General features: G+C 37.0%; 3 protein-coding genes across 5 annotated transcripts; 2 read left to right on the forward strand and 1 right to left on the reverse strand.

Annotated features, from left to right (window-relative positions):
* The first annotated feature begins 2,105 nt into the window (after positions 1–2,105).
* On the forward strand, positions 2,106–4,727 carry LOC125211277 (F-box protein). Of its 2 annotated transcripts, XR_016136507.1 has the most exons (3): positions 2,106–3,576; positions 3,947–4,056; positions 4,251–4,727. XR_016136507.1 is itself a non-coding variant. In XM_048111004.2 (2 exons), exon 1 carries the CDS (start codon positions 2,269–2,271, stop codon positions 3,568–3,570), a length of 1,302 nt encoding a protein of 433 aa, XP_047966961.1. In that variant the 5' UTR covers positions 2,106–2,268; the 3' UTR covers positions 3,571–3,576; positions 3,947–4,184. The 2 variants fall into 2 exon arrangements, 1 of the variants encoding a protein (XP_047966961.1); XM_048111004.2 differs by lacking the exon at positions 4,251–4,727 and having other exon boundaries at positions 3,947–4,184.
* A 1,790-nt stretch (positions 4,728–6,517) lies between these two features.
* LOC125212652 (uncharacterized) lies at positions 6,518–9,182 on the reverse strand. Of its 2 annotated transcripts, XM_048112875.1 has the most exons (6): positions 9,066–9,182; positions 7,837–7,945; positions 7,581–7,760; positions 7,337–7,509; positions 6,929–7,266; positions 6,518–6,834 (listed from the first exon to the last, which is right to left on the reverse strand). In XM_048112875.1, exons 1-6 carry the CDS (start codon positions 9,112–9,114, stop codon positions 6,808–6,810), a joined length of 876 nt encoding a protein of 291 aa, XP_047968832.1. In that variant the 5' UTR covers positions 9,115–9,182; the 3' UTR covers positions 6,518–6,807. The 2 variants fall into 2 exon arrangements, with proteins under 2 accessions (XP_047968832.1, XP_047968833.1); XM_048112876.1 differs by lacking the exon at positions 7,581–7,760.
* Positions 9,183–15,276: 6,094 nt separating this feature from the next.
* LOC125209319 (pectinesterase-like) lies at positions 15,277–18,081 on the forward strand. Its single transcript, XM_048108921.2, has 2 exons — positions 15,277–16,317; positions 17,300–18,081. Exons 1-2 carry the CDS (start codon positions 15,330–15,332, stop codon positions 17,989–17,991), a joined length of 1,680 nt encoding a protein of 559 aa, XP_047964878.1. The 5' UTR covers positions 15,277–15,329; the 3' UTR covers positions 17,992–18,081.
* The last annotated feature ends 6,005 nt before the right edge of the window (positions 18,082–24,086 follow it).

Consider the following 24,086-nt stretch of genomic DNA (forward strand, 5'->3'; position numbering starts at 1 on the left):
ATAATGGTGGGTCCTATTCTAATGCTTATAGTACCTTAATCCAAAATCAAGACTAAATTTTTACTATTGGATTTTAAAATGAATGGATGAGATTAAAGCTCACAAATCTCAATAAATAGTAGATAAAATATCAACAAAATGGTAATATCGTCATTATGTTATCATATGATAATTTTCGTGGATGTTTTTTTATATCAACATTGTGTATTACAAATATCAACAATATGACATTAGAATCTCAATACAAGGACAAGAAAATATCAACATATTTTTATTGAGATTGGACGTGCATAATATTGAGATTTTGCCTACAATATATTGAGATTTTTTGTTGCATTTGTTGATAAAAGCTGCTTATCAACATGTACGAAAATTGAAATATAATTTATCAAATTTCATCACCCGAACATCGTCGGAACATATGCAATTGAGATCTCGTTGGAATCCTTATTAAATTATCTTTAATTTGATATAATTTTTGCGAAAAAATAATTTAAATTGAGAGAGTTAAGTAAATTTAAAGATTTGAGATGATTTTGAGGAGAGCAAAAGCAGTTAGTTATAATTACTACGTATAAGATTTGACATTAATATCCTTTTAATTTAATTAATAATTATTTAAATTTAAAATATATTACACATTGTCTTATATTAACCATAAGATTTTCTAATCTAATGGTTGAAAATTGATCTTAATTTGAGATTGGTAATTAGTTAGCAATTGATTACATCCCTAACCATTTATATTAAATTCAAATTAAAAAAAAAATTCATAATAGCCTACTTTTTTATACTCCTACATTTTAATTGTACTAACTCCACAACACTTTATATTAGGGGTGGCGAAACGGGTTACCCGCGGATACCCGCACCCGACAAGTCGGGTACCCGTACCCGATTTTAGCTAAATTGGTTGTCCCAATACCCGCCCCGTGATATACCGGGATTACCCGATACCCATGTCGGGTATCTCGTACCCAGCATTGCGGGTACCCGTACCCGACCCAAAATTCGAATAAAAAATTTGAAAACCATAATAATCGTCAATGTTCCCTAATTTACTTAATTAATATTGGTGGTAAACTTTGAATAGATTAAGAATAAAAGTGAAGGGACTCTATAGCTAGTTCCGATGAGTTTTCAATTGTATGTTCGTCGGAATATAAAAATGTTTCAAAAGAATTCTTAGAAACATTTCATTTTCTTCACTCATTTTGGAAAAATAATAATATAAATACTCTTCTTCTCTACATTATTATCTCTCTTACTTTATTTTTTCTCCATTCTAACTATTTATTTTTAAATTTTCAAAATGAATGTGTATATGGCTATTATTATTTAACTATTTATTTGTTTTCTCAAATTTAACTATTTGAAACGCCTCTATTAATATGGAATGGAGGGAGTATTAAAAATGATATATGGCTACTAATAATAACGGGTATTAACGGGACTAACGGGTATACCCGTACGGGTAGTGGGTATACCCGCTACCCGAAAAACTCTAAAACACACTATCCGATCCCGCCCCATTTCCCGTTATCGTCGGGTATCGGGTACCCGATACCCGGCGGGTAGCGGGTCGAGATGGGAATTACCCATTACCCGCTACCCATTTTGCCACCCCTACTTTATATTAATAATTTATACTTTAAAATTATACTAGTATAATAAAATAAGATTTACTACAATATATTAATAATTTATACTATAACATTACATGATTGAAAAAGATTTACTACAATATTACTATTCAAAATAAACTATGCTAACTTGAACATTAAAATGTATTATTCAAAATAAACTAAGCTAGCTTGAACATTAAAATGCATTACTACACTCATGCTACAACGAATAATCATATAGATCTATTCTATATTAAGCTAAAAGTGTGACAGAGACGCTCTCCTCCAATAATCCTACCATCATTCATGCTGCATTTCTCTTTTCTTAGTCGCAATGGCCAGTCTTCTATTTATTTAATTAATTTTTCAATATGACTAATCTTAATTAATTTCACTAAACCAAAATTGGCGTAATTTGTACTCACTGCCCACTAAATCAAAGATTAACTAATTTAAATTACCACTAGGTCACAATATTTTCTATATTGGCTTCTTCTTCCCAAAATTATTTCAATCGTTTCTACCTCTCGAAGGCGGCGGAGTTCCCTTTTCCGATCGAGCCCTAATCAAGTTTGTTATTTTCATTTCTTCAACCCTCTTAAATTATTTGTAACTTTAGCCATTTATTAGTAAATAAGTTATCATGTTGCTGAATTCAATCCAGCAAGAAGCTTCTCCTTCATCGATAGGGATTGGTAAAGGTAAGAGTGATTGGGGATTTTGGGCTATGTTTCCTGAGGATTTGATTTTTGAAATTCTACATAGGGTTGATGAAAAAGATTTGATTTTGCTGAAATCGGTGTCGAAAGGTTGGAACTTTGTGATATCCAGAATTTGCATCCCTAGATTGTCTCCTCCCTCCCCTGCTGCACCTTTCTGGGGTCTCCTCCTTTTCAAGGATCCCCTTCCTCTCAAAGACGACAGTGAAGTCGGCGACCAATTCTTAAAACTTCACTACGTGGTTGTACACCGCTACGTGTATGGACACTTCATGCCTCCAAGGTTACATATGGACAACACTGATCACTTATTTCCGTCTCTGCTTCCGAACAAGTGTGATCATTCCGGCATTCGAGACTGCTGCAATGGGATACTACTCTTAGCCTCCTCCTCCCGCTATTATGTGGCCAACCCTGTCACAAATCAGCGTATTTCAATCCCAATTAACCCCCAACACCAACGTACCGACATCAAAACCATCCATTCCTCATTAGTTTTTGATCCCTCCCTTTCCCTTAACTTCAAAATTGTTACCTTCGTCCAAGTTAATCTTCCATTGGAATTGGATATCTTCTGTTCTGAGACAGGACTATGGTGCAGCCGTGTTCTCCCACTTGAGCCTCATGGTCTCCATGGCTCTGAGTGGCTTCCCCGCTCAGTTTACTTCCAACGGGGTCTCTATTCTCTCTCTTTGGATATGTTCTTAGTATGCATTGACAACCTCCTCCCCAGCCCGAGTGGCAGATATAGCGATCTAAAAGCTTGGGCTGTTGAGCTTCCTGATAAGGGTGTGATCACACCTAGTGAGAGTGGGTGCATAGGGGTGTCTTCAGAGTGTTTCTACTACTCTAATCGTGACCCTGGAGGTATGTACATGTATGTGTGGATGTTGCACTATAAAGGGAGAGATTCAAAATGGGTTCTGATGCACACCATAAGCATTGCTGATGATCTAGTTGAAAACCCCATACGCGGCCTTAGACGTATCTTGTATTGGAAAAATTTCGATTGCTTTAGGCCTCGTGCCTTTATCCCCAAGGATGATTTGGTTATTGCATCTCCTACAGTCGTGGCCTCATATAACTTAAAGACCAAAATACTCGACCTGCTTTGCGGTTTACCCAAGTGGAACTGCAACCGGAAATCTTATCATTTGGACGGAAATTGGCTCTTTCCCTTCTCGCCATGCCTGCTCATACTCCCTTGTCAGAATTTGGGAGACTAAATTATTGTAAGTGGTTTTTCTCTAATAAAGTCTGCATCTTTATGTGCTCCCAAGATTTTTTTCCTTTGAACGATTCATATTTGTATGAATATCTGTGTATAATCTGCTTTAGGTTTCCAATTTTTGGATACCATTACCACCAATGTATCATGAGCAATGTTGTATGCGTTCCTTCTTTAGGTGTTTTCTTTGTACACTTACCTAAAACTCCCATGCTTCGTAAGCTGTAAAACTCAGTTCTGTTGATTCTTGAGATTTGTAAGAGAGAATGATTGTGCTTCAAGTTTGGTTTTTTGCTCAAATACTCAAAACTAAGCCTACATTTGATGTATACCTGAATTTTACTAAATAAAATCTCACACGAATATGATTACAGGTGTTTCATTGAAAGTATACAAGCGTGGAGATGTTGTGGCATAGCTCCCACAGGTGGTTGGCGAGGATTGAGCATAATAATCAAGTTGGTGGTTGACAAACTCTCTTTGGGTTAGTTTCATAAATGACTATGATATTTTTGTTGAATTAGTTACTAAAGTTGTAGTCTAGGTTGTACACAAACATGAATTTAAACTGAAGTTATCTTCAGGTTCAACATCGTTAATAGTTTGTTGTAATTGGTTCTTTCCATTACTTCTAAAAAAAGTTGAGATTGTTGAAAAACTATGGGATCATAATTGCAGTTGGGATTTTGATATTCCTGAAGCTGATCATTGGCGGAGCAGCTAGCTCGAGCTCTGGCCTCTGTTGTTGACTGCCTCATCTCTCACAGCAATGTATGTTTGTGCAGTGAAGGAATTTTATTGTTTGTGCAACATATATGATTATTAGCTTTCCTTGAAACCAGCCTAGCCGCTTACTTTTGATGATTAGTCTTGATAGATTTTATAAAATAAAAAAAGTTAAATAGGGTAATAATCTATTGCTTTGGGATATCCCTAAGTTTTCTGGACTCAAATCTCATTGGAAGAGTAGGATTGGAGATATCGTATTAGTGAGAATAGCTGAATAGTCAATCATGTAAAGTAAACGGGGCTTGGGAGCTCATCAGCTTTCACATTTTAGAATGTGACCTTCATGTTTAGAAGGTCAGTTCATTGTTAATTTGTTGTCTAGCTTGTAGAAATGAAAGTGAAACAAATTAGACCTTGTTTGGATAAGCATAGGTCAATGCCATGTTCGTATTGGTCCTCTCGTGTGCTAACATTTACTTTGAGGATAGGTCACAAATGAATCTTTAAGGCATTTCATTGTAAGTAATTGTGGTGGATTGTGCAAACAATGCATTTACTCAAGGCCACATGTTGAGGCATTTCATTGAAAGGCCCTCTTTTCCCAAATGAATCTCATTGTTTAACTCTTTTACTATAAAATTCATATAGTAGTAGGAGTACTACATTAACTATGATCCACATTCCATTAACATTTTATATCAACTTTCCTTCATGATTTTTCAAATTCGTGAGAAGTTAAAGTGAGACAATTTTTAATCCCGGACGAAGGAAATATCATGTGAGTACATAAAAAATGTAAGTCCAATGCATAGCACGGGTGGATACTAGTTACAGAAAATAACGCAACAATTAGTAGTTTATTAATTCTATTAACAAATCTAAAAAAGCGATATGTATGAATGCGGAGTATATTTTAATATCAAATCCATGAAATATGTCGTTTTGGTAATAGTGATCTGTGCCTAAATTATGGTATTATTCTTGCCTATGTTGGGTAAAATAAACTATGAAATATGTCGTTTTGGTAATGGTGATCTGTGCCTAATTAATTAAAGGATACATTAACCAGATTCATTTATACGTTAGTGACTTATTTGATGGGCCGAATATGCAAATATTATTGATTTGATTATGCGCCAGCATTATCGGTAAACCGACTTTCCTATTTCTAATTATTAAATGATTATGGTGAAAAATAGAATGACATTTAATTTAAGTTGTATTAATTCGGGAAATCTGAAATTTGAATTAGGTAATTAAAATTTGGCATTTCCAATATTCACCAATATATTAAAATAATTCCACATTGAAAAATGCAATATTCATCAATATATTAAAATAATTCCACATTAAAAACGCAATATTCACCAATATATTGAAAACCTCATTGCCAGATAAAAATCTGCTAAAGAAATTCGCTTAGTTTGAATTTCATCCTCAACTTACCGAAAATGAAAATTTTAAATGTGGATAATATTTTAATGGACACATCAAAATGATAAATATGGACATTATTTTGTAGACTGGGGGAATATTTTTTTTATATTATAATTAGAGGTAGAAAAATTATAACCAATATTGTCATACAAATTTAATTACACAAAAAGGTCATGCACATTTGGGCCGGTTTGGAATGGCTTGGTCTTATTATTTCTTTAAAAGTGATTTGAAACTTTAATTTCACAAAAGAAGGTTCTTATTGACATTTGAAACAAATATTACTACTTCATAAGATTATAAGCCATCCGAATAAAATAACCACAGCTTTCTTTTGATTGACAAATAAGCTCATGTGTATGTTTAATTTACTTTTTGTTTATTTTTAGAGGAAATGTGAGTTTGACATTTGCGTAGTAATCTCTCCCTTGATATAGAGTGGATAAGTACACTACTACCAAGCTATAAATAATCACATATTCTACAAATGTAAATTATTGAGAGATATAAGTACTGTGGAGATGATTCGTTGCTCTATTATCATTATAATTAATAATATGGTGAGTTTGAGATATTATTGAAAATGGCTTAAGCGAGGGAAGTATAGTTAGAAATGTAAGGCCAAATCAACACATACTGAATAATTTGTGCAAATTCACACACTTAAAGCTTGATAGCTTTGGACCTTTGGTAATTAGTAGAAGTATGTGTCTTTATATTCATGAAGAAAATAAATAAATAATGACAGGGTAATAAAACATTTAATTAGAGAAAAACAGTTAACAAAACAACAGATTTGATAAAATGATGCATATAGATAGTCATAAAACGCCAGCTAAGTTTTTGATAAAGTCATAAAACACCTACTAAGTTTATACTGCTAATAAGCTGGTTCAGAGTATTCTTGAAGCTGACAGACAAAAGACAAATCAAGAGCAAGTTCCATAGTTTTTTGTTGCCCCTCATGGTGGTTTCTCCTGGTCTAATAAAAGATTTACAATATAGTAAGTTCCAAAAATCAGTAGCACTCTTCCAAAATCAGTAGGTCAGTAGGTCTCTTCTTTCTCTGTCAACCAGATTGTCCTATCTCCATCCTCTGTCAAACAGAAATCACTTTGTTATCAAAAAGGTTTAATCTACAGAAAATTTAAATAAAAAAAAAGAAAAGAAGAAGAAGAATGAATACTCACAATAGATTTAGCATCGGGCCGGCATTTAGGATCTTTGTTCAGCATCTCTACCAGTTGAGCTATACAAGCAGTAGAAACTGTGCCTTGGGTGGGAAACACTCTACTAGCCTTGATGTCCGTCAAGAATAGCTCCTTCTCGATAAGTGTAGCCATGGGAGGATAAACGAGCTCAGTTACAACCAAGGCAAGTGCATATATATCACTTGCCTTGGTCATGAGACAAAGCTGCTCATCAATCGGAGTGTCTTCATAATCCCATTCAGCAGCCTTCTCTTTCAATTCCGGTGCGTGATAAAGAGGTACACCCCCGAGTGGACGAGGGATACCTTCATCAGAGACTAGAAATAGAAAGAATGGAATGATAAAATGAGAAAACATTCAAAATAACAGTAAATAAAATCAACTTACCACATCCGAAATCTCCAAGCTTGGCTGTTCCACTCAAGTCGAGGAAAATGTTGTTGAATGATATGTCCCCGTGTATGAGACCTTTGGAGTGAATGTACTCCAATCCTTTCAAGCAATCAACGAAGACGGTTTCAACATCAAGTGTCTTCAAGGATCGAAGGGTAGACAAATTCCTGAAAAATAGAATCAGTTAGAATGACAATATATTACATCAATAATAGCTATACTTTCACTAAACACTCACCCTTCACACTCCTCCATGAGTAGGTAGAGATAGTGTGTAGGATTTCCACACTCAAATCCATAATCAGCATGGATTTGTGCCAACTTTGTGGTGCAAGCAAAATCTGGTGCAAAACACTCTACCCAAGCCTTATAACATCTTAAGATGTTAGGATGGTCTTGGAAGAGCGACCTAGTCTCACTAGGGAAGGGAACAAATATCAGTTTGGACAATATTAATAAATAATGCTAACTAAGTAAATAAATAAAATACATACGGGAATATATGCTTTTCACAGAGATTGCATAAGGGAACAATCTTGATAGCATAGGATTGTCCATCATGATTGGCCACACAACTGTGAACCACTCCACCACCACCAGCACCTTAGACATTACATTCAAAAAATCAAAGTTAAAACAAAAAACAATACAAGAGTTTTACTACAACTTAAAAGCATCAACAAACTATTCGGGCAAATGAATGCAAGGCTGAAGAGAAGGAGGGGAGAAGGCAGAGAAAGGGAGAAGATGCAGGGGAGGAGGGAGAGGGGGAATGAGATGCATGCAGGGGATAATCAAGGTGAATGAGGAACTAGGAAGAAGAGGCAGAGGATGGTGCAGGGGATACGAGATGAAGAGGAAAGGAGAAGATGCAGTGTAGGGGGAAAAGGGGGAATGAGATGCAGGGGATAATCAAGCAAAACACACACTAGGCTCAAGTGAAGGAGGCAGCAGTGGTGCAGGAGGGAGGAGGAGGATGAACTAGGAAGATGCAGGGGATACGAGATGGCGGCGATGAAGAGGAAAGGAGAAGATGCAGTGTAGGAGGGAATGAGATGCAGAGGATAATCAAGCAAAACAAATCATGAGTGCAGGCTCAAGTTTAGGAGATGCAGGGGAAAATGGGGAAGGAGATGCAGGAAAATGGGAAAATGGGAAAGGAAGATGGGCAAACCATATAACAAATCATGCTAAAACCTAAAAAAAACAGTCCTAAATTATTAAATCCTGGAAATAACACCTGCTAAAATATCAAATCCTACCAAAATCATGGAAATCACCGCAAATATTAATTCAATCCTAAAACAAATCATGCTAAAATTAGCGCAAAATATCAAATCCTACAAAAACAACACTAAGACCAAAATCATGTCAAATATCACGGTCATATTATCCATCTAATCGGTGCAAATATTAAATGCTGAAAAAATATCACGCTAAAATCGGCTCAATTATCAAATCCTAACTAATATGAAATCCTAAAATCAAATATGTCAAAATTCACGTCTAAAATCACGCAAATCACAATCCTAATATCAAATCCTAACAAAAACATGCTAAAATCAACACCGATATGAAATCCTAAAATTAAACACTAAAATCATGTCAAAATTCACGTTAATCACCGCTAATACAACCTTAAAACCTATCAAATCCTAAAATCACATGAGTTGTAATCTTTGAAGATCAAATCTACTAAAGTTGAGTGAGGAATAGAAATCACCTAATTCCTTAACGTGAGCATATGCAGCTATTTCATTTGGAAAAGCCATTTCTAAAGTGCTGTGACTGTGATGAATAGTAGTAGAAAACTCAGATGTAAAACAGTACTACTCCTATATTTATATACCACTTCGTCCGAGCTGCATTTTTTTTATTTTTTGTATTTTTAAATTTGTTAGAGTTAAATTGAATTATTGCAAAGGGTAATATGATTTTGACTTTTGAGCTAACATTGTACCCATTAGGGTAATGTTCTCTTTTCATACTAGTATTTTTTGGACATGGTGTGTAACTTTTTCTATCCAATAAGTATAATGCACGGATTTTAATCTTCAACGGATTTTAATCTTCAAAATAATCTTGACCTGTGGTTTAATGTGCAAAGGTTTTTTTTTACTGACATTAAGTGGTACAATTGAAAATCACAAATTTTATGAATTGTGTTAATTTTCTAATCCGATATGAATAACATTTTCTTCCACTTTAATCTTGCATGGTTTACTTTGAATCATAGTACAAGACTTTGTTCGACGCCTTAATTCTCCTATCCAAGATCTACTTTCATTATTTTAAAACGGCCTCACCCAAAAATCATCTCCATCCCCTCCACACCCCACTCACATAATCACATCTTTTAACAATAACCTCACTTAGAAAATACGTCACTTTACCTGCTCTAGGAGCTAGTCTACGACCAAGGCAAAATCTATTAGTAAATCTCTCGTGAATTTAGGTTCATTTCTATTGTTTGTTTGTCATTCAATGTCTCTGCTAAAATTCCATGTGCTATTAGATAATTTGATCTGCCGGTGAGAATTGACTGAGGCTTCCTCTTTTCTCATACATGAAAAATGTATAGCTGATCATGTTTAGATAATGTAATTAGATAAAAAGGATATTCATATCATGAGTTGTTAGAATATTCCGTTAATTTCATCACCACCGCCCCTGACTTACTATAATTTTGGAATTTGTTAGGCTCACATTTCATTATTGCAGTACACTATTTGGGACAAGTCTGAATCAAAATCATTTGGGCCAGATTAAATTGGTCTTATTGCTACAAATAGCTGAATTGACAATCAGAGTATGATATACTTAATACCTTACATTACAAAAATTATGTGCAACAATTTGGGTAAAACAAAAAGGGAAAAAACGACGACAGACGGCGAGAGCAGTTAAATCCCTTGTATTAAAATGAGCTCGCATTTGTCGAATTTAAATTGGCCACGAGTATTCTACTAATATTTTTATATTATAGTAGTAATAAATTTTATCATATTATAATAATACATACAAATTAATATTTATTTACAAAATTATTTACCCTTACAAAATATGTGTCACGTCTCTTAATTATGTAATTATTTGACAATTATTTTTGTAATTAAACTTTAAATACAAATCTCATCACTCCGTTTTCAGTTAAAAATTAGAATCTCACCAAATAATACAGCTTGCTAAATTGATTATAATTACAGTAGGAATTTCTGGGTCTATTAATAGAGTATACTATTAATGTTTGGTTTGTTTCTTCTTTCCAGAAAGGATAAATGGAACTGTCCACTTGTTCACCCACCGCTCAAATTTTAATTTTTTATATTAATTAATTAATGTATGGTAATTATTTCGTCGAGTCTACCTTATAGTAGTGTTTTTTTTGACATATTCGGTGGGTTTAAATTGAAGTTTATCTTTTATTTTATAGATTTTCTTAGTTTTCAATTTTTATTTGTGGTGTCACCTAATTTCTTAACGTGAGCATATGCAGTATTTTATTGGGAAAAGTCATTTCTAAAGTTTTGTGATGAATAGTAGAAAACTCAGATGTGTTTAAATTGAAGTTTATCTTTTATTTAGATAAGAATATAATTATTTTATAGCAATGCCTGATTTTCTTAGTTTTCAATTTTTATTTGTGGTGTCACCTAATTTCTTAACGTGAGCATATGCAGTATTTTATTCGGAAAAGTCATTTCTAAAGTTTTGTGATGAATAGTAGAAAACTCAGATGTAAGGTATATTTATATACCCACTTCGTCCTAGCTGCATTTTTTTTTTAATTTTGAAATTTATTAGGTTTAAATTGAATTATTGCAAAGGGTAATGATTTTGACTTTTGAGCTAACATTCTCTTATGTTAATTCTTTGTTCATATTTTTTGGACATGGTGCGTACTGTTTCTAACATTTCTCTAATCAGAAATAACTTTTATAACTTATCTACTGAGTTTTTCTATAGGGATTTTAATCTTCAAAATAATCTCTGTGGTTTAATTATGCTAGATATTTTACTGACATTAAGTGGTACACAATTAAAAATCACAAATCTTGGTCTTCAATCTTGCATGGTTTGCTTTGAATTGTACAAGACTTCGTTCGACGCCTTGACTCTTTTATCAAAAACCTAGTTACATCATTTAGAGCATCGGCAATGGTGCTTAGGCCAGCCATAGGCCAGCCATTCTCTCCCCTGCACGTCAGCAACACTAAAAAAACCACCTGCCACATCAGATTTAGGCTATAGGCCAGCCGCAATAAAAATAATTCACAATATACTACATTTACGGAATTAAAATTACGATTAAAATACGGAATTAAATTTACGACACATATACGGGAAAAATAATCCATTCTATTAAAAAAAAGTACAAAGATTTTAAAAAAAAGTACATGATTTTTTTTTTAAAAAAAGGGCTTCAACACACGAGCCCCGCCACTCTCTACTCCTCATCGCCGTCGCCGTCGTCCTCGTCGTCGCCGCCGCCGCCGCCGCCGCTGCCGCCACCCGTGGTATCTGAGCCCACGTCGGAACCCCCCAGCCGTGACCTCGTGATCTCTAAATCAGCACGCATGCTCTCGAGCATCTCGTGAAGAAACCTCTTCTCCGTGGGGTCAGTGGCGTTCTTCCACTCTCGGAAGACCTGTAACATCTGAGCCCGCGTTTGGTTACGCGAATGGAGAGTGTACTTGAGTGGGGCGGCTGGGAGGGCGGAGGACTGGACCTCGCGGGGCGATAGGGGGGATCCGCCCCTCGCAGCCCGCTGCGCCCGCTTGTGTCCAACCGGGCGGGGGCGACCAGTAAAAGAAGGAGGGGATGGAAACTCCTCAGCATCCGGGGGGAGGTCGTGGGATCCGCCGCTGCTGCCGCTGTAGTCGCCGCTAGTTCAGTCGCTGCTTCTTCGGCCACCCAGCGTCGCACCCCGCCCGGAACTTCTTGGAGTCCTTCAGCAACAAGAAGCACTCCCAGAAGGTGAACTCCTTATACTTCCCCTCCAAGGGGAACTGACTCGCGGCTATCCTCCGTGCGTCGTCCTCAGTCTGCCCACTTCTGAGCTGACGGAGGGCGTTGGCGTACAAATTCGCAAAACGGCCCACCATGGCCCTGGTGCGCTCCCACCCCTTCCGGACCTCCTCGTTGCTAAAGTCCTTCCCGTGCGGGCAGTGCCTCTTATAGGCAGCTCTGATCTTCGCCCACATGTTGACGACCCGCTGGTTGTTCGCAACCAGCGGATCGTCGCACACCTCCAACCACCCCTTGGCCACCCCGGCGTACTCATCCTCCGTCCACTTCCTCCGGCCAGTGGCAGCGGGCTGCGATGACTTGCCGACCGCCTTGCCCTTCCCCTTCCCCCTCGTCTTCTTCTTCGGCGCGGCCGGCGTCGCTGGAACGGGAGTATCATCTTCCCCGAGATCGACCCCCATATCATGCAATTACAGAAGGTCGTCGCCAGAGAACTGCGTCTCCACCGGGGTCGACGTGTGAGACGAAGCCGTCAAAAAATCAAGCGAGGGCCGATATACCGCGTCCCCTCCCGGTGACCCCTGCACCCCCCCCTGCATCCCGCCCTGCCACATCATCCCCATCATCTGCTGCAGCATCATCTGCTGCTGCAGCTGGGGCATACCCCCACACCCGGGCGCTGACTACCCGCCGCTCCCCTGCCCGCCGCCCGGCATCCCCCCCGGCATACCCCCCTGGTTCCCCCCCATCGCCCCCCTCGGCGCACCAGCCATCATCCCCATCATCTGATTCCAAGGGATGTTAAACCCCGGGCCCATCTGCCCCCATCCAGATCCCTTAGGTACCGTGGGAGTCTGAGATCCACTCGTCGCTGGACTGGACTCGTTGTTGTGATCCATCGCTCGATGATGCTCTTGTACAGAAAGTTAGAGAGAGAGAAAACTCGTTAAAACAAGTGGTGCAAATGAAAATGCAACGAAAATCGCGTTTATATATGATTTTAAAAAAAAATCGAAAATCAACGCTGGCCGATCGGGCCGCCACAATGGCGGCTAGCCGATCGGCAAGCGCTTCGGCCAGCGACGAGCGATCGGCCAGCCCACGCCGATCCGCTCGCCGAAATCACCCTCGCCGATTGCAATGGTTCGGCTAGCCGATCGGCTAGCGCGACGAATCGGCTAGCCGGTCGCTAGCCGACCATTGCGGATGCTCTTAACAATAGCCTACCTCACCCGAAAAATATATCACTTGCTCTAGGAGCTTGCCTCCAAGTCAAAATCTACTAGTACAAAGTCAAAATATTCCATTAATTTTGACTTTTCATAAATATCATAGTACAACATCTCGCTTTAGTCTTTTGGATTAGGTTAATTTTGCTTACTCTGCCCGTTATTCATTATTAGAGAGGTCGATAATGACATTTTTCACTATTTATAACTCAGACAAGTTATTACTTCATTCTTGGATTCTATTACTTCACTTACATGTACATATGTATTTATTTAGTGATATTAATGGTTTAATTTGGATGCACGCAGCGGTGGTCGGCGATAGCTTTCTCGCCCGGGACATCATGCATATGTTCTAGAGCACGGAGGGGCCGTCGTACCACCAAGCAATCACCCTCCGTGTGAACGCCGATCTATGTGCCTTCTATCGGTGCCACATGTTGGCCCTAGTAGGACGCACTCAGACTCTCTATGTGACTACGTCCACTTCCTCCACCACTTCTACGTACACCGCTGCCTCATCGCCGGCTACTCTCTTCTACGCTGCGTCGCTGAGTATGAGAACCTCGGCGCCTGCGCCGGGAGGATGGTAGGGTGGCGTGGGAGAATAAAATAGTATACCGAAATCATTTTTTTGGAAAATTGTAGTAGTATTAAATTTAACTCAAAGATTACTCTGTGGTAAGTGGAGATTACATATTACACTTGGGTGCTACATCTCTAACTGTTTTATGGTGTACTAAAAACATGAAAAGATTAATTATAGAAAATAAATAGAATCAAATAACTGTAATTATACTACGTTAGTATTTTTTTCAGTATTAAATTTTGTAGCGTTTTGTTAGTACGTTAAATGGAGTAGAAATGTAGAATGTGTCAATTCAAAGTGGAGCTGAATGTGTTGGACATAAAAAAAATTGGTGATCCTGTTTAGATATTAAAAAAAAAATCACGTCAAAAATATTATGAAGTAAAAAAAAATCAATTTGAAAATAAACGGAGTGTGTATAACATACTTCCAATTTAGACCATTAGATTTTCATCTAGATGGTCATAAAACCTCAAACACGGCTTGCATCGTGAATCGTGGTTGCCGGAAAATCGACAGTCGACTACTACATGAAAGAGTCGAAAACATGCATCATCCAAGTATAGGTAAACTACAGCTTCTTTTGTTGCTTCGAGCATAATAATATACTACTCCATAATAGTTACAAAAGTTTTAATTTGACAAAAAAAAAATGGAAAAAAAATGATTTGCAGTGAAGCGTTCATATGAAAGGCGATATTTAAGTCTCTTTAATTTGTATTAAGAGAGTTCACATTTGTCGAAATTAAATAGAGTACTCCTTCCGTGATAATAAAATTGAGTAATCCTTCTGTGGAAAAATAAGTAATTACTAGTACTACTGTACTACATTATTTTTTTTTCGAATGATTTAAAGTTTCATTTAATTTTTCTATGTTGTCATACTCTAAGAAATAATTATATTTACATTATAGTTACTATAAAATTAATTACATTAAAATGAGAATCATATTTTACTAATTCTTTTCATCAAATTTCTTTAACATTTCTAAAAATTCTCACCAAGTCAAAATGTGATTTTAAATATTAGTACTAGACAATGGAGTATTGTTTATAATCATTTGATTAATAAAGTTGTTCAAAATAAAAATAAAATGCCGACAAAAAGACAGTGAAAATATGTAGTAGCACTATGACACATGCAACAAGATATCCTTATTTGATTCACCACAGAACTTACTGCTCAACAGTCTCAGTAACCATGGAAAATATGCCATCAGGAAAGCTCCACACAAACAAGCGAAAAATCCTAATCCTCTCCGCATTCCTCTCTCTCCTCGTCCTCGCCGCCATCTCCATCCCCCTCGCCCGCCACATCCACCACGCCGCCGCCGCCGCCGCCGTAATAAGGTCCACCTGCGCCGCCACATTGTACCCAGAGCTCTGCCTCTCCACCTTGGCTGCGGCGGCCCCAAAGGCTGCCGCAGTCAAGAGCAGCAGGGATGTGCTTATCACGGCCCTGCGCTACACCATCTCCACGGTGGAGCGCAACTACTTCACCGTGCGGAAAGTCGGCCGCGCTCGGCGGCAGTCGCTAACGGCGCGCGAGAAGGGCGCCCTCCACGACTGCCTCGAGACGATCGACGACACCCTGGACGAGCTCCGCCTCAGCGAGGCAGAGCTCGCCGACCTGGGGCGGCTCGGGAACTCCTCCCTCGCCGCCCACAAGGAGAATCTCCTCACCCTCCTTTCCGCCGCCCAGACCAACCAGGACTCGTGTCTGGACGGCTTCTCCCACGACGGCGCGGACCAGAAGGTCCGCGCCGCGCTGGTAGCCGGCCAGACGCACGTGTTCCGCCTCGTCAGCAATGTGATGGCCATCATCAAGGACTTGTCGTTTAAGGAGTCGGCGGCCGAGGGGAGGAGGCTGCCGGAGAAGTGGCCGGAGTGGCTGCCGGCGGGAGACCGGCGGCTGCTGCAGGAGTCGGCGGCGGTGGAGGCGAATGTGACGGTGGCGGCAGACGGGAGTGGGGACTACCTGACGGTGTCGGAGGCGGTGGCGGACGCGCCGCTGAAGAGTAGCCGGAGGTATGTGATTCGGATAAAAGCCGGGGTTTATAGGGAGAATGTGGTGATACCGAAGAAGAAGACGAACTTGATGTTCGTCGGGGATGGCCGGACAACCACCATTATCACCGCAAGCAAGAACGTCGTCGACGGCAGCACTACCTTCAATTCCGCCACCGTTGGTTAGCCTTCAAATTTCAATTGAATAGTGTTCGTTTTTATAGATAAAATAATAATGAATTATCTAATTAGTGTGGTAAATTAAAATTTATTCAAATAAGTCGTTTAACTAAAGTAATTATGTGATTGTTCTAACTCAATGTAAATTACTAACAGGTTGTAAGTTGGGTATGAATTATTGGGAAAGTAGATTTACAAAAATTTCACTTTTTGAGGAGATGGGACAAAACGTTCATGTGCTGGAAACTGTTAATTTTTGGTTATATTGTGACTTTAAATCTATGGGACCATATTCTGTTTCAAATTATTTGAACATGGGGTGTACTGTTTCTGACATTTCTCCAATCAAAAATACTTTAATAACTTATCTACTGAGTTTTTCCATCGTATATGTAGGGATATTAATCTTCGAAACATGTTGAACTGTGGTTTAGTTTTGCTATTTTTTTATTGACATTAAATGGTACTCCTATTAAAAATCACAAATTCTATGAATTAATTGTGTTATTTTTCCAATCCGAATAGAATAGTAGCAATATTTTTTTGATGGACTTCTTGATCTTGCATGGTTTAGTTTGAATTGTACATCACATATCGTCATTTCAACGCCTTAATTCTTCAAATTAAACTTGTTACAAATCTTGTTTTCCATTCATCATTCATTGTTAGCAACAATCGCCATACGATCTTTGTCTACCACCGTCTACACTACAACAACTACGTTTTTCATGATTCCGACCCAACAAAATTCCATGTGCTAAAAGTTAGGACTTTTTCAAGAAAAATTACACTTCAATTTCAAATCCAATTGGGATCGGGTTAGCCGTTAGACGAATCTTAAAGTCAGAAAATTCCATTAATTTTGACTTTTTATGGATTTTGGGGCTTACATTAATTTCTATTCTTTGTACGTCATTCATTATCAGCGAATGTCGATAACGACTTTTTTTTACTCGACTAATGATTGAATTTGGATGCATGCAGCGGTGGTCGGCGGCGGCTTCCTCGCCCGGGACATCACGTTCGAGAACACGGCAGGCCCATCGAAGCACCAGGCAGTCGCCCTCCGCGTGAACGCCGACCTATGCGCCTTCTACCGGTGCGACATGCTCGCCTACCAGGACACCCTCTACGTCCACTCCCTCCGCCAGTTCTACACCGGCTGCCTCATCTCCGGCACCGTCGACTTCATCTTCGGGAACGCCGAGGTCGTCTTCCAAGACTGCGACATCCACGCGCGCCGCCCCAACCCGGGCCAGCGCAACATGGTCACCGCCCAGAGCCGCAAAGACCCGAACCAGAACACCGGCATCGTCATCCACGGCTGCCGCGTCGGTGCCACGTCGGACCTCCGGCCGGTGCAAGGCGACTTTCCGACCTACCTCGGCCGGCCGTGGAAGGAGTATGCGAGAACCGTCGTGATGCAGAGTGAGATTTCCGATGTGATATCTCCGGCGGGATGGCATGAGTGGAGCGGCGACTTTGCGCTTGCTACTCTGTTCTATGCGGAGTATGGGAATACCGGCGCCGGGGCCGGGACGGAGGGGAGGGTGGATTGGGAGGGGTTTAGGGTGCTAATGAGCGCGGAGGAGGCGGAGGAGTTTACGGTGGGGAATTTTATCGGAGGTGGGAATTGGCTGCCGGAGACTGGCTTTCCTCACTCTCTTGGCCTTTGATTGTCTCATTTTTTGTGTTCTTCCTTTTGATTTATGTGGTGAAATTATATGACGTGATGAAATTATTTTTTGGATGGTTGTAGTCTTGAATTTTGATTCATGAGACTCGATATTGATTTGTGGCATTGATAATTTCAAACAATTCATTGGATTTAAAAGGTATGGGTGATTGAGATATTCATATTTAAGTTGTCTCGTACCAAATATATAAAGTAAATACAAAATCAATTTAAATGTCGGTGGATCAATCTTCGTATCGTCAATTGGTTATGGATGGAACCTCTTTGCGATTTGGTTCATATCTCTTTCACGTGCGTGAAATACGTTTCGATAAAAAGAATTGTACATAACATGTCCAATTTCACGATATATACACCTCAAATATTTACCATTTTATGATCTTATCACTAAGTCAACATGTGCATTACATAAAATCATCACGTGAAAATCAACGGAGTCTATTCGAACATAACACGGGAGATTTCGTACAGGATTATGTAGTTTATAGCCCGAACTTTAGATATTTTCATAAGGGTTCGATTCTATGCCTTGAAACTATAGGTTAGTGGAATGTTTTCATCCATTTTCCTCTGTTTGGTTCACATTTGGGAAAGGGTTGTTGACCCGGAAGATAAACCTGACCCGTCTCACTTTTTGGATAGTTAACCAATTTTTTGAGCTATCTATACCTCCCCTCCTCCCCTGCGATTAGTTGTATCTATGGTTGCAATAATTAATGCTAAATTAGATTTTACCAACTTCTCCCTCATCCACTTCAGCAAAATTGCTTCAAACTGCTTCAATTGAGAGGGAGCCTAAATCTCACGCCCAATTAAGGCGAACAGAAATTGGGGCTAATACAGATTTGGGAAAGAAGAAACCACTCGTTGCTCGTTGTGCTCCCTTGGCGAGGACGACGCGATAGGCTTCAAGCGTGTCTGATGCGGACTTGATTCGGAAGGTATCGATTTCTTCACAATCCTAATTACTTTTCGAACTAGGTTTGTTTTGGTGGAGGAATGAATACAATGTCTCAGATTTATGATGGGTTATCTCCATCCACAAAATTAGAGTATGATTTTGTTCTCCATTCACAAAATTCTTGTTATATGCTTTCGACCCATTAACAAATTAGAGCAAATGATTGATTTATTTTTTATTAGGTGTTTACGAAAATCACTATTTTTTAACTTTTGTGTTGAACTACAGATTTGTGACATCGATGAATGCATATGCTATTTACTCCATTTTTGCTATTTTTTATATTTTGCTTTGCATTGTTGAAGTGTCTTTGTGTATCTTTTTGGAAGGAATTGTTGAGATGTTGATTTGTGGCAGTGATGAATGAATATGCTAATTACTCCATTTCTGCATATTTTTACCTATTCCGTTGCATTGTTGAACTGCAGGTTTGTGACATTGACACTGATTATGCAAATTACTTCATTCCAAATCATAGGATGCTTCGTCCCAGAAGAAAATGGCTGAATACATGTTAGTGTTAGGGGAAATTGTTCGTAATTACAAAACAAACTTGCTTCTTCTTCGCATCGTGGTTTCCTTAATTAGAGGCAAATCCAAAAGGAAGGAACGTGCTGGGGCCAATGTCAGTTATAGTTTGATAAACAAAAGGCCTAAACAAGTATGCCATATCAACAGAATGGTTAGGCTTACAGACAGAGCATGCATTGATAATCTCAGGATGGACAGAAACACTTTTGGAAGGCTATGTCACCTATTTTTACCGCTAAATTAGGAATCTGAAATTTCGCTCCTATTTTACCTCTAAATTAGGGTTTAAGGGTAACATGGGGTTTACAAATTAATTCAAGGGACATAGTGGTCTTTTTGTTTGCATATTCTATTATTTTGTTATTTTAACAAAATCTACAAAAATGTGGCTGCAGAATTCCTAAACTGCAATCAAACAATGAAAAGGGTTACTTATCTCTATCATGAAAAGTAGGAAAGTATTATAAACTAGTGATAGTATTTGCTTTCTTACATTTTCCAACATACGCAACCAATCAAACCCTAAAAGTGATCCTAACTTTAAAAAATGCAAATAAGTTTTATGATTGTAGAAATAAACATGATCTGAATTTTAAAACTACAAAAAAAGTTCACTCCAAACTATCAAATTTGTAAAAATTACCCAAACTTAAAATAAGAGTACCAAATTTATTTCCAGTGGCGGTGGGAATTGTAGTGGGCTTCTGATTGAGTCTTGGTCTTTATTTTTTTTTAATTAATTTAAGGTCTGACTGCGTAGGACGGCCCAGTCCACTAGAGAGGTGAGCCTTTACAAAATTTCAATTGATAATTCTCCCTCCGTTCCTTTATATAGTTTAAACACTTCCTTTTCACAGGGAGTTTAAAAAATGAATATTTAGTGTGTCAAGTAAATAGTATATAATAAAAAGAAAAATTAGAGAGAGAAAAAAACTTGGAAATAATAATAAAACATTTATCAAGTTCTTAAAATAACATTTCAAAGTAACAAATCAAGTATTTTATTCACATCAATCCAAAAATTATGAAAGACATGAAATTTGTTGAGCGAAACATTTAATCTTCTTTGAGTGATATAATAAGTTTCCATATCAGAATAAAAAATGTCATAATTCTTGCAAATTGAGATAACCTTATTCAAGTTAGTGTCTCAATCTATCATCCCTCATTTTCTATAATTGAATCGTTGTTAACATGTAAAGCCCCACCAATAATAGTGTTTTGATCTCTTCTTTTCAAAGCAAAACACAAAATTGTTAGTGAACTGAAATATAAGTAGTAATCATTAATTTCTCTCTATAGTACTAGTATAATTCTTGCATGTGTCATCTCTCTTCCTCTATTTTTTGTTTGGATATTGAACAATAGACTTGATAATTGGACCATGAGTAATGAATAGTAAGCTTTTGAATTAAAAATGAGAATCAACATTTTAATTTATAATAATATTAATAATAATTATATTGTATACTTTTAAAGTGGTACATAATACATTTGTACCCCTTGTTCTACTCTGCCAGGCAACATTATCATTTTCTATTTTCAATAATAAATCATCCTTATTTTTTAATATTTAAATAAATAATAAGTTTTGTTTACTTCAAATCATTTTTATCACATCCTTTTCACCGGCCAATATTTTGAAATAAAATTATATTCGTTCATATTTTACTTTTATTTCCAATATTACAGTCAAAATAATTTCATTTTTTCTTTTTCTTTGAAAATAATTTCTATTTTCTTGAAAAGTTCTAGATGGGCCTGACAAATTAAGACACCCTCACCAGATACAGCCTCACATTCTTAGACTCGACGCGGCAAATCGGTCACGCCCATTTGTGGAATGACACGTGGCGCCTTGTTATCAAAAGTAGGTGGCAAAAGGTAGAAAAATCATACTTTCTGATTAATATCTCTCCACACATATAGGAATAAATCAAACTTAGATAGTTTGTCCCCATATACACCTCAAGGGTCTTTTTCTATTGTCAAATTGATTCAATTTTACCCTTTTTCCATTTCACATTATAATATGCATAATGTGGCCCTTAATTGCATTAATTTGTAGCATTAGGGGTCAAGTCAACAAAGAATTGGCCTATTTACTGGCTTTTTAGCCAATTCAAGTTGAGTTAGTTGTTGACTTTGTATTACTAGACCAAAAATATTTCATAGTTTCATAAAGAAGCTTTCAAAGCATAACTAATTGGTGGCGTAGTGATGGAGCAAGGTAGCAAATGGGATAGTTGTAAGTAGAGACGGATGCGGAAATTTGTTTCGAAATGATAATTTTCATATAAATTGGAAATTTTGGATAATATTTCACATAAAATAGCAAACATAAAAAATTCGACGATATTTTGGGGATGAAAAAGAAGTGTATTTGTTTAGTAGAGGCTTACGTTCTTCCTTGTTTGTTAGTGTACTTGTATATGGTTGTAGTATAAAAAAGTATAGTCTAAATATGTTACTATCAAAATTAGTAGAGGTTTTCAATAGAATATTAGTAGGAATTCGTAATATGATTTTCCTTGCAAGTTTTGTATTGGAATATTTTTAAAATTCTAGTCATTTTCCAACGCCGAAATTATGAACTCGAGATCTAATTAAACTAATTTCATAAAAGTTGAGTTAATTCAAACAATAAAATAATGCTAAAATTGTGGCCATAATTAACTATATAGATCCTTTATTAACTACGAACGGTAAAATCTAATGATTTTTTAACAAACTTAAAGAATTAAACTAGAAGTACTAGATTTTATTGTTATTCGTCACCATTCTTTATGGTCTCACGTTTTGTTCATTTTTTCTTTCATGAAAAAAGTAGTTTTCATCTCAAAAGGAAAAAAAGATACCTGTGGATTTTATGACAAAAATGAGATTTGTATTCATATAAAGTAGATTTCTTCTCAAAAAGAAAAGGATACTAAGTAAATTTCGTTACAAAAATTGAGATTTAACGGATCTCAAGGTTGTATTAATTTTTACATGCGCATAATTAATATTTTTGGGTGATTTTAAACACCAATTTATCATTGTATAAAATAGGTGCATAAATAATAAAATAAATAATACTTTCTTCAAATTTGTGGACGCAAGCTAGTGCTTGAACTGCAGCCACTTCTCATGGCATATATTCATTGAATATGTCTCAAGAAACACCAAATTATAGAATATTAAGGGCATAAAACCATTTGTTTCAATTAAATATGCATATATATCGGTTGGATACTTCTAGGAATCCAATTCTATGCTTCATGATCATAATCATTCTTTCAATTATTTTTTGGCTAAGCTACTAATTTGCTATCCCATGACTAAGAATATGTGCACATGCAAGTGTTCCATTTGTGCTTGAATGAACCTAGGATTATTCTTTTCTTGGTACTAATTCTTCTCAAGACCAATGGATCATAAATACACAAATCTGTCTAATAATAAATTGTATATTATATATTGATGGAAATAAAGATTTTCCTTTTCTGTTAATCATTAGGGTAGTGGAAATAATTTAAGCTCCTAGCTTAAAAATACTATAATTTATAAACTTAAATCGACCAAATATGCTAATTAACCCACCTTTTGGGAGCAAGGTTATATTTTGAAAAAATAAATATTAGGAGTATAATAGTATAGTTATTCTTGTTCATAAAGCCATTGTTTTGAAAAATTAAAAACAACGACAACACCCTAACGTTTACAAATTCACTGTCACCAAATAAGAGGTTGGAGATTACGTCCCAACGATTATCTAAATAATTCTAGCTCGTAACTAAACTAAAGGTACTAGAAAATCAATTTAGTATCAATGCTACTAAAATCATTAAAACATCAACTTGTCCTGAAAGTATAACTGAAAATTCTAATCGTTCAAATTTGATATGCAACGGTCAGATTGAAGCTTATGAGTCAACTACTTCTTAATGATCAAACAACGTTTAAATCTCCGATCGTGAAGACATCTAAAGTCGGGCACTCTTAGTTCCTAAAACCATTTTAGAATTTCACCCTTTTTATTCGTTTTCACGTTAAAACAACCACACAAGGTGCTAAAGAACTTTGACCTAACTAAACTTGCCTTATTTAGTGGTTAAATATTCTAATTTATATTTTTATGTCTAGTGGTTAAATATTCTATTGATATACAGTATTTCATTTATTTTTATGTCTAATGTTATCGAATCTCTAATTTGTAATATAAAATCACTATTCCACTAACTTCGCTCAAGATACTGACTTCGTTATAGAAAAGTATTTTCTAATTTCTCCAAGAATTTAGTGTTTTTTTGTTGAAGATTATAAAGTCGTCGTGTTACTTTAATATGGTCAAAATGTAACCATTCATATTATTGTGGAAATTGTCAATTTTAGAGAATAAGTAACTTCCAAATATAATTGGTGAGGAGGTATAATAATATGGTTCAAATTTCACTATTATCTCCTCTAGAATAAAATAAAATAAAAACTGATTCTTTTACCAAATATAATGGCGGAGAACATATTTTGCAATATTTTATGCAAAGCTTTGTGTCACGTGTTTTTTATATATTATGAAATCTTGCTTAATTTTATCATCGAAT

The sequence above is a fragment of the Salvia hispanica genome, chromosome 3 (genome assembly GCF_029641045.1).
Source record: "Salvia hispanica isolate PSC_SH4W2 chromosome 3, Shi_PSC_v1, whole genome shotgun sequence".
NCBI lineage: Eukaryota > Viridiplantae > Streptophyta > Magnoliopsida > Lamiales > Lamiaceae > Salvia > Salvia hispanica.

Coding starts and splice junctions, on each gene's coding strand:
- LOC125211277 (XM_048111004.2), top strand. CDS start 2,269: ATGTTGCTGAATTCAATCCAGCAAGAAGCTTCTCCTTCATCGATAGGG.
- LOC125209319 (XM_048108921.2), top strand. CDS start 15,330: ATGGAAAATATGCCATCAGGAAAGCTCCACACAAACAAGCGAAAAATC. Junction 16,318..17,299: donor CTTCAATTCCGCCACCGTTG/GTTAGCCTTCAA, acceptor GGATGCATGCAG/CGGTGGTCGGCGGCGGCTTC.
- LOC125212652 (XM_048112875.1), bottom strand. CDS start 9,114: ATGGCTTTTCCAAATGAAATAGCTGCATATGCTCACGTTAAGGAATTA. Junction 7,946..9,065: donor TGCTCACGTTAAGGAATTAG/GTGATTTCTATT, acceptor GTAATGTCTAAG/GTGCTGGTGGTGGTGGAGTG. Junction 7,510..7,580: donor CTCATGGAGGAGTGTGAAGG/GTGAGTGTTTAG, acceptor TCTATTTTTCAG/GAATTTGTCTACCCTTCGAT.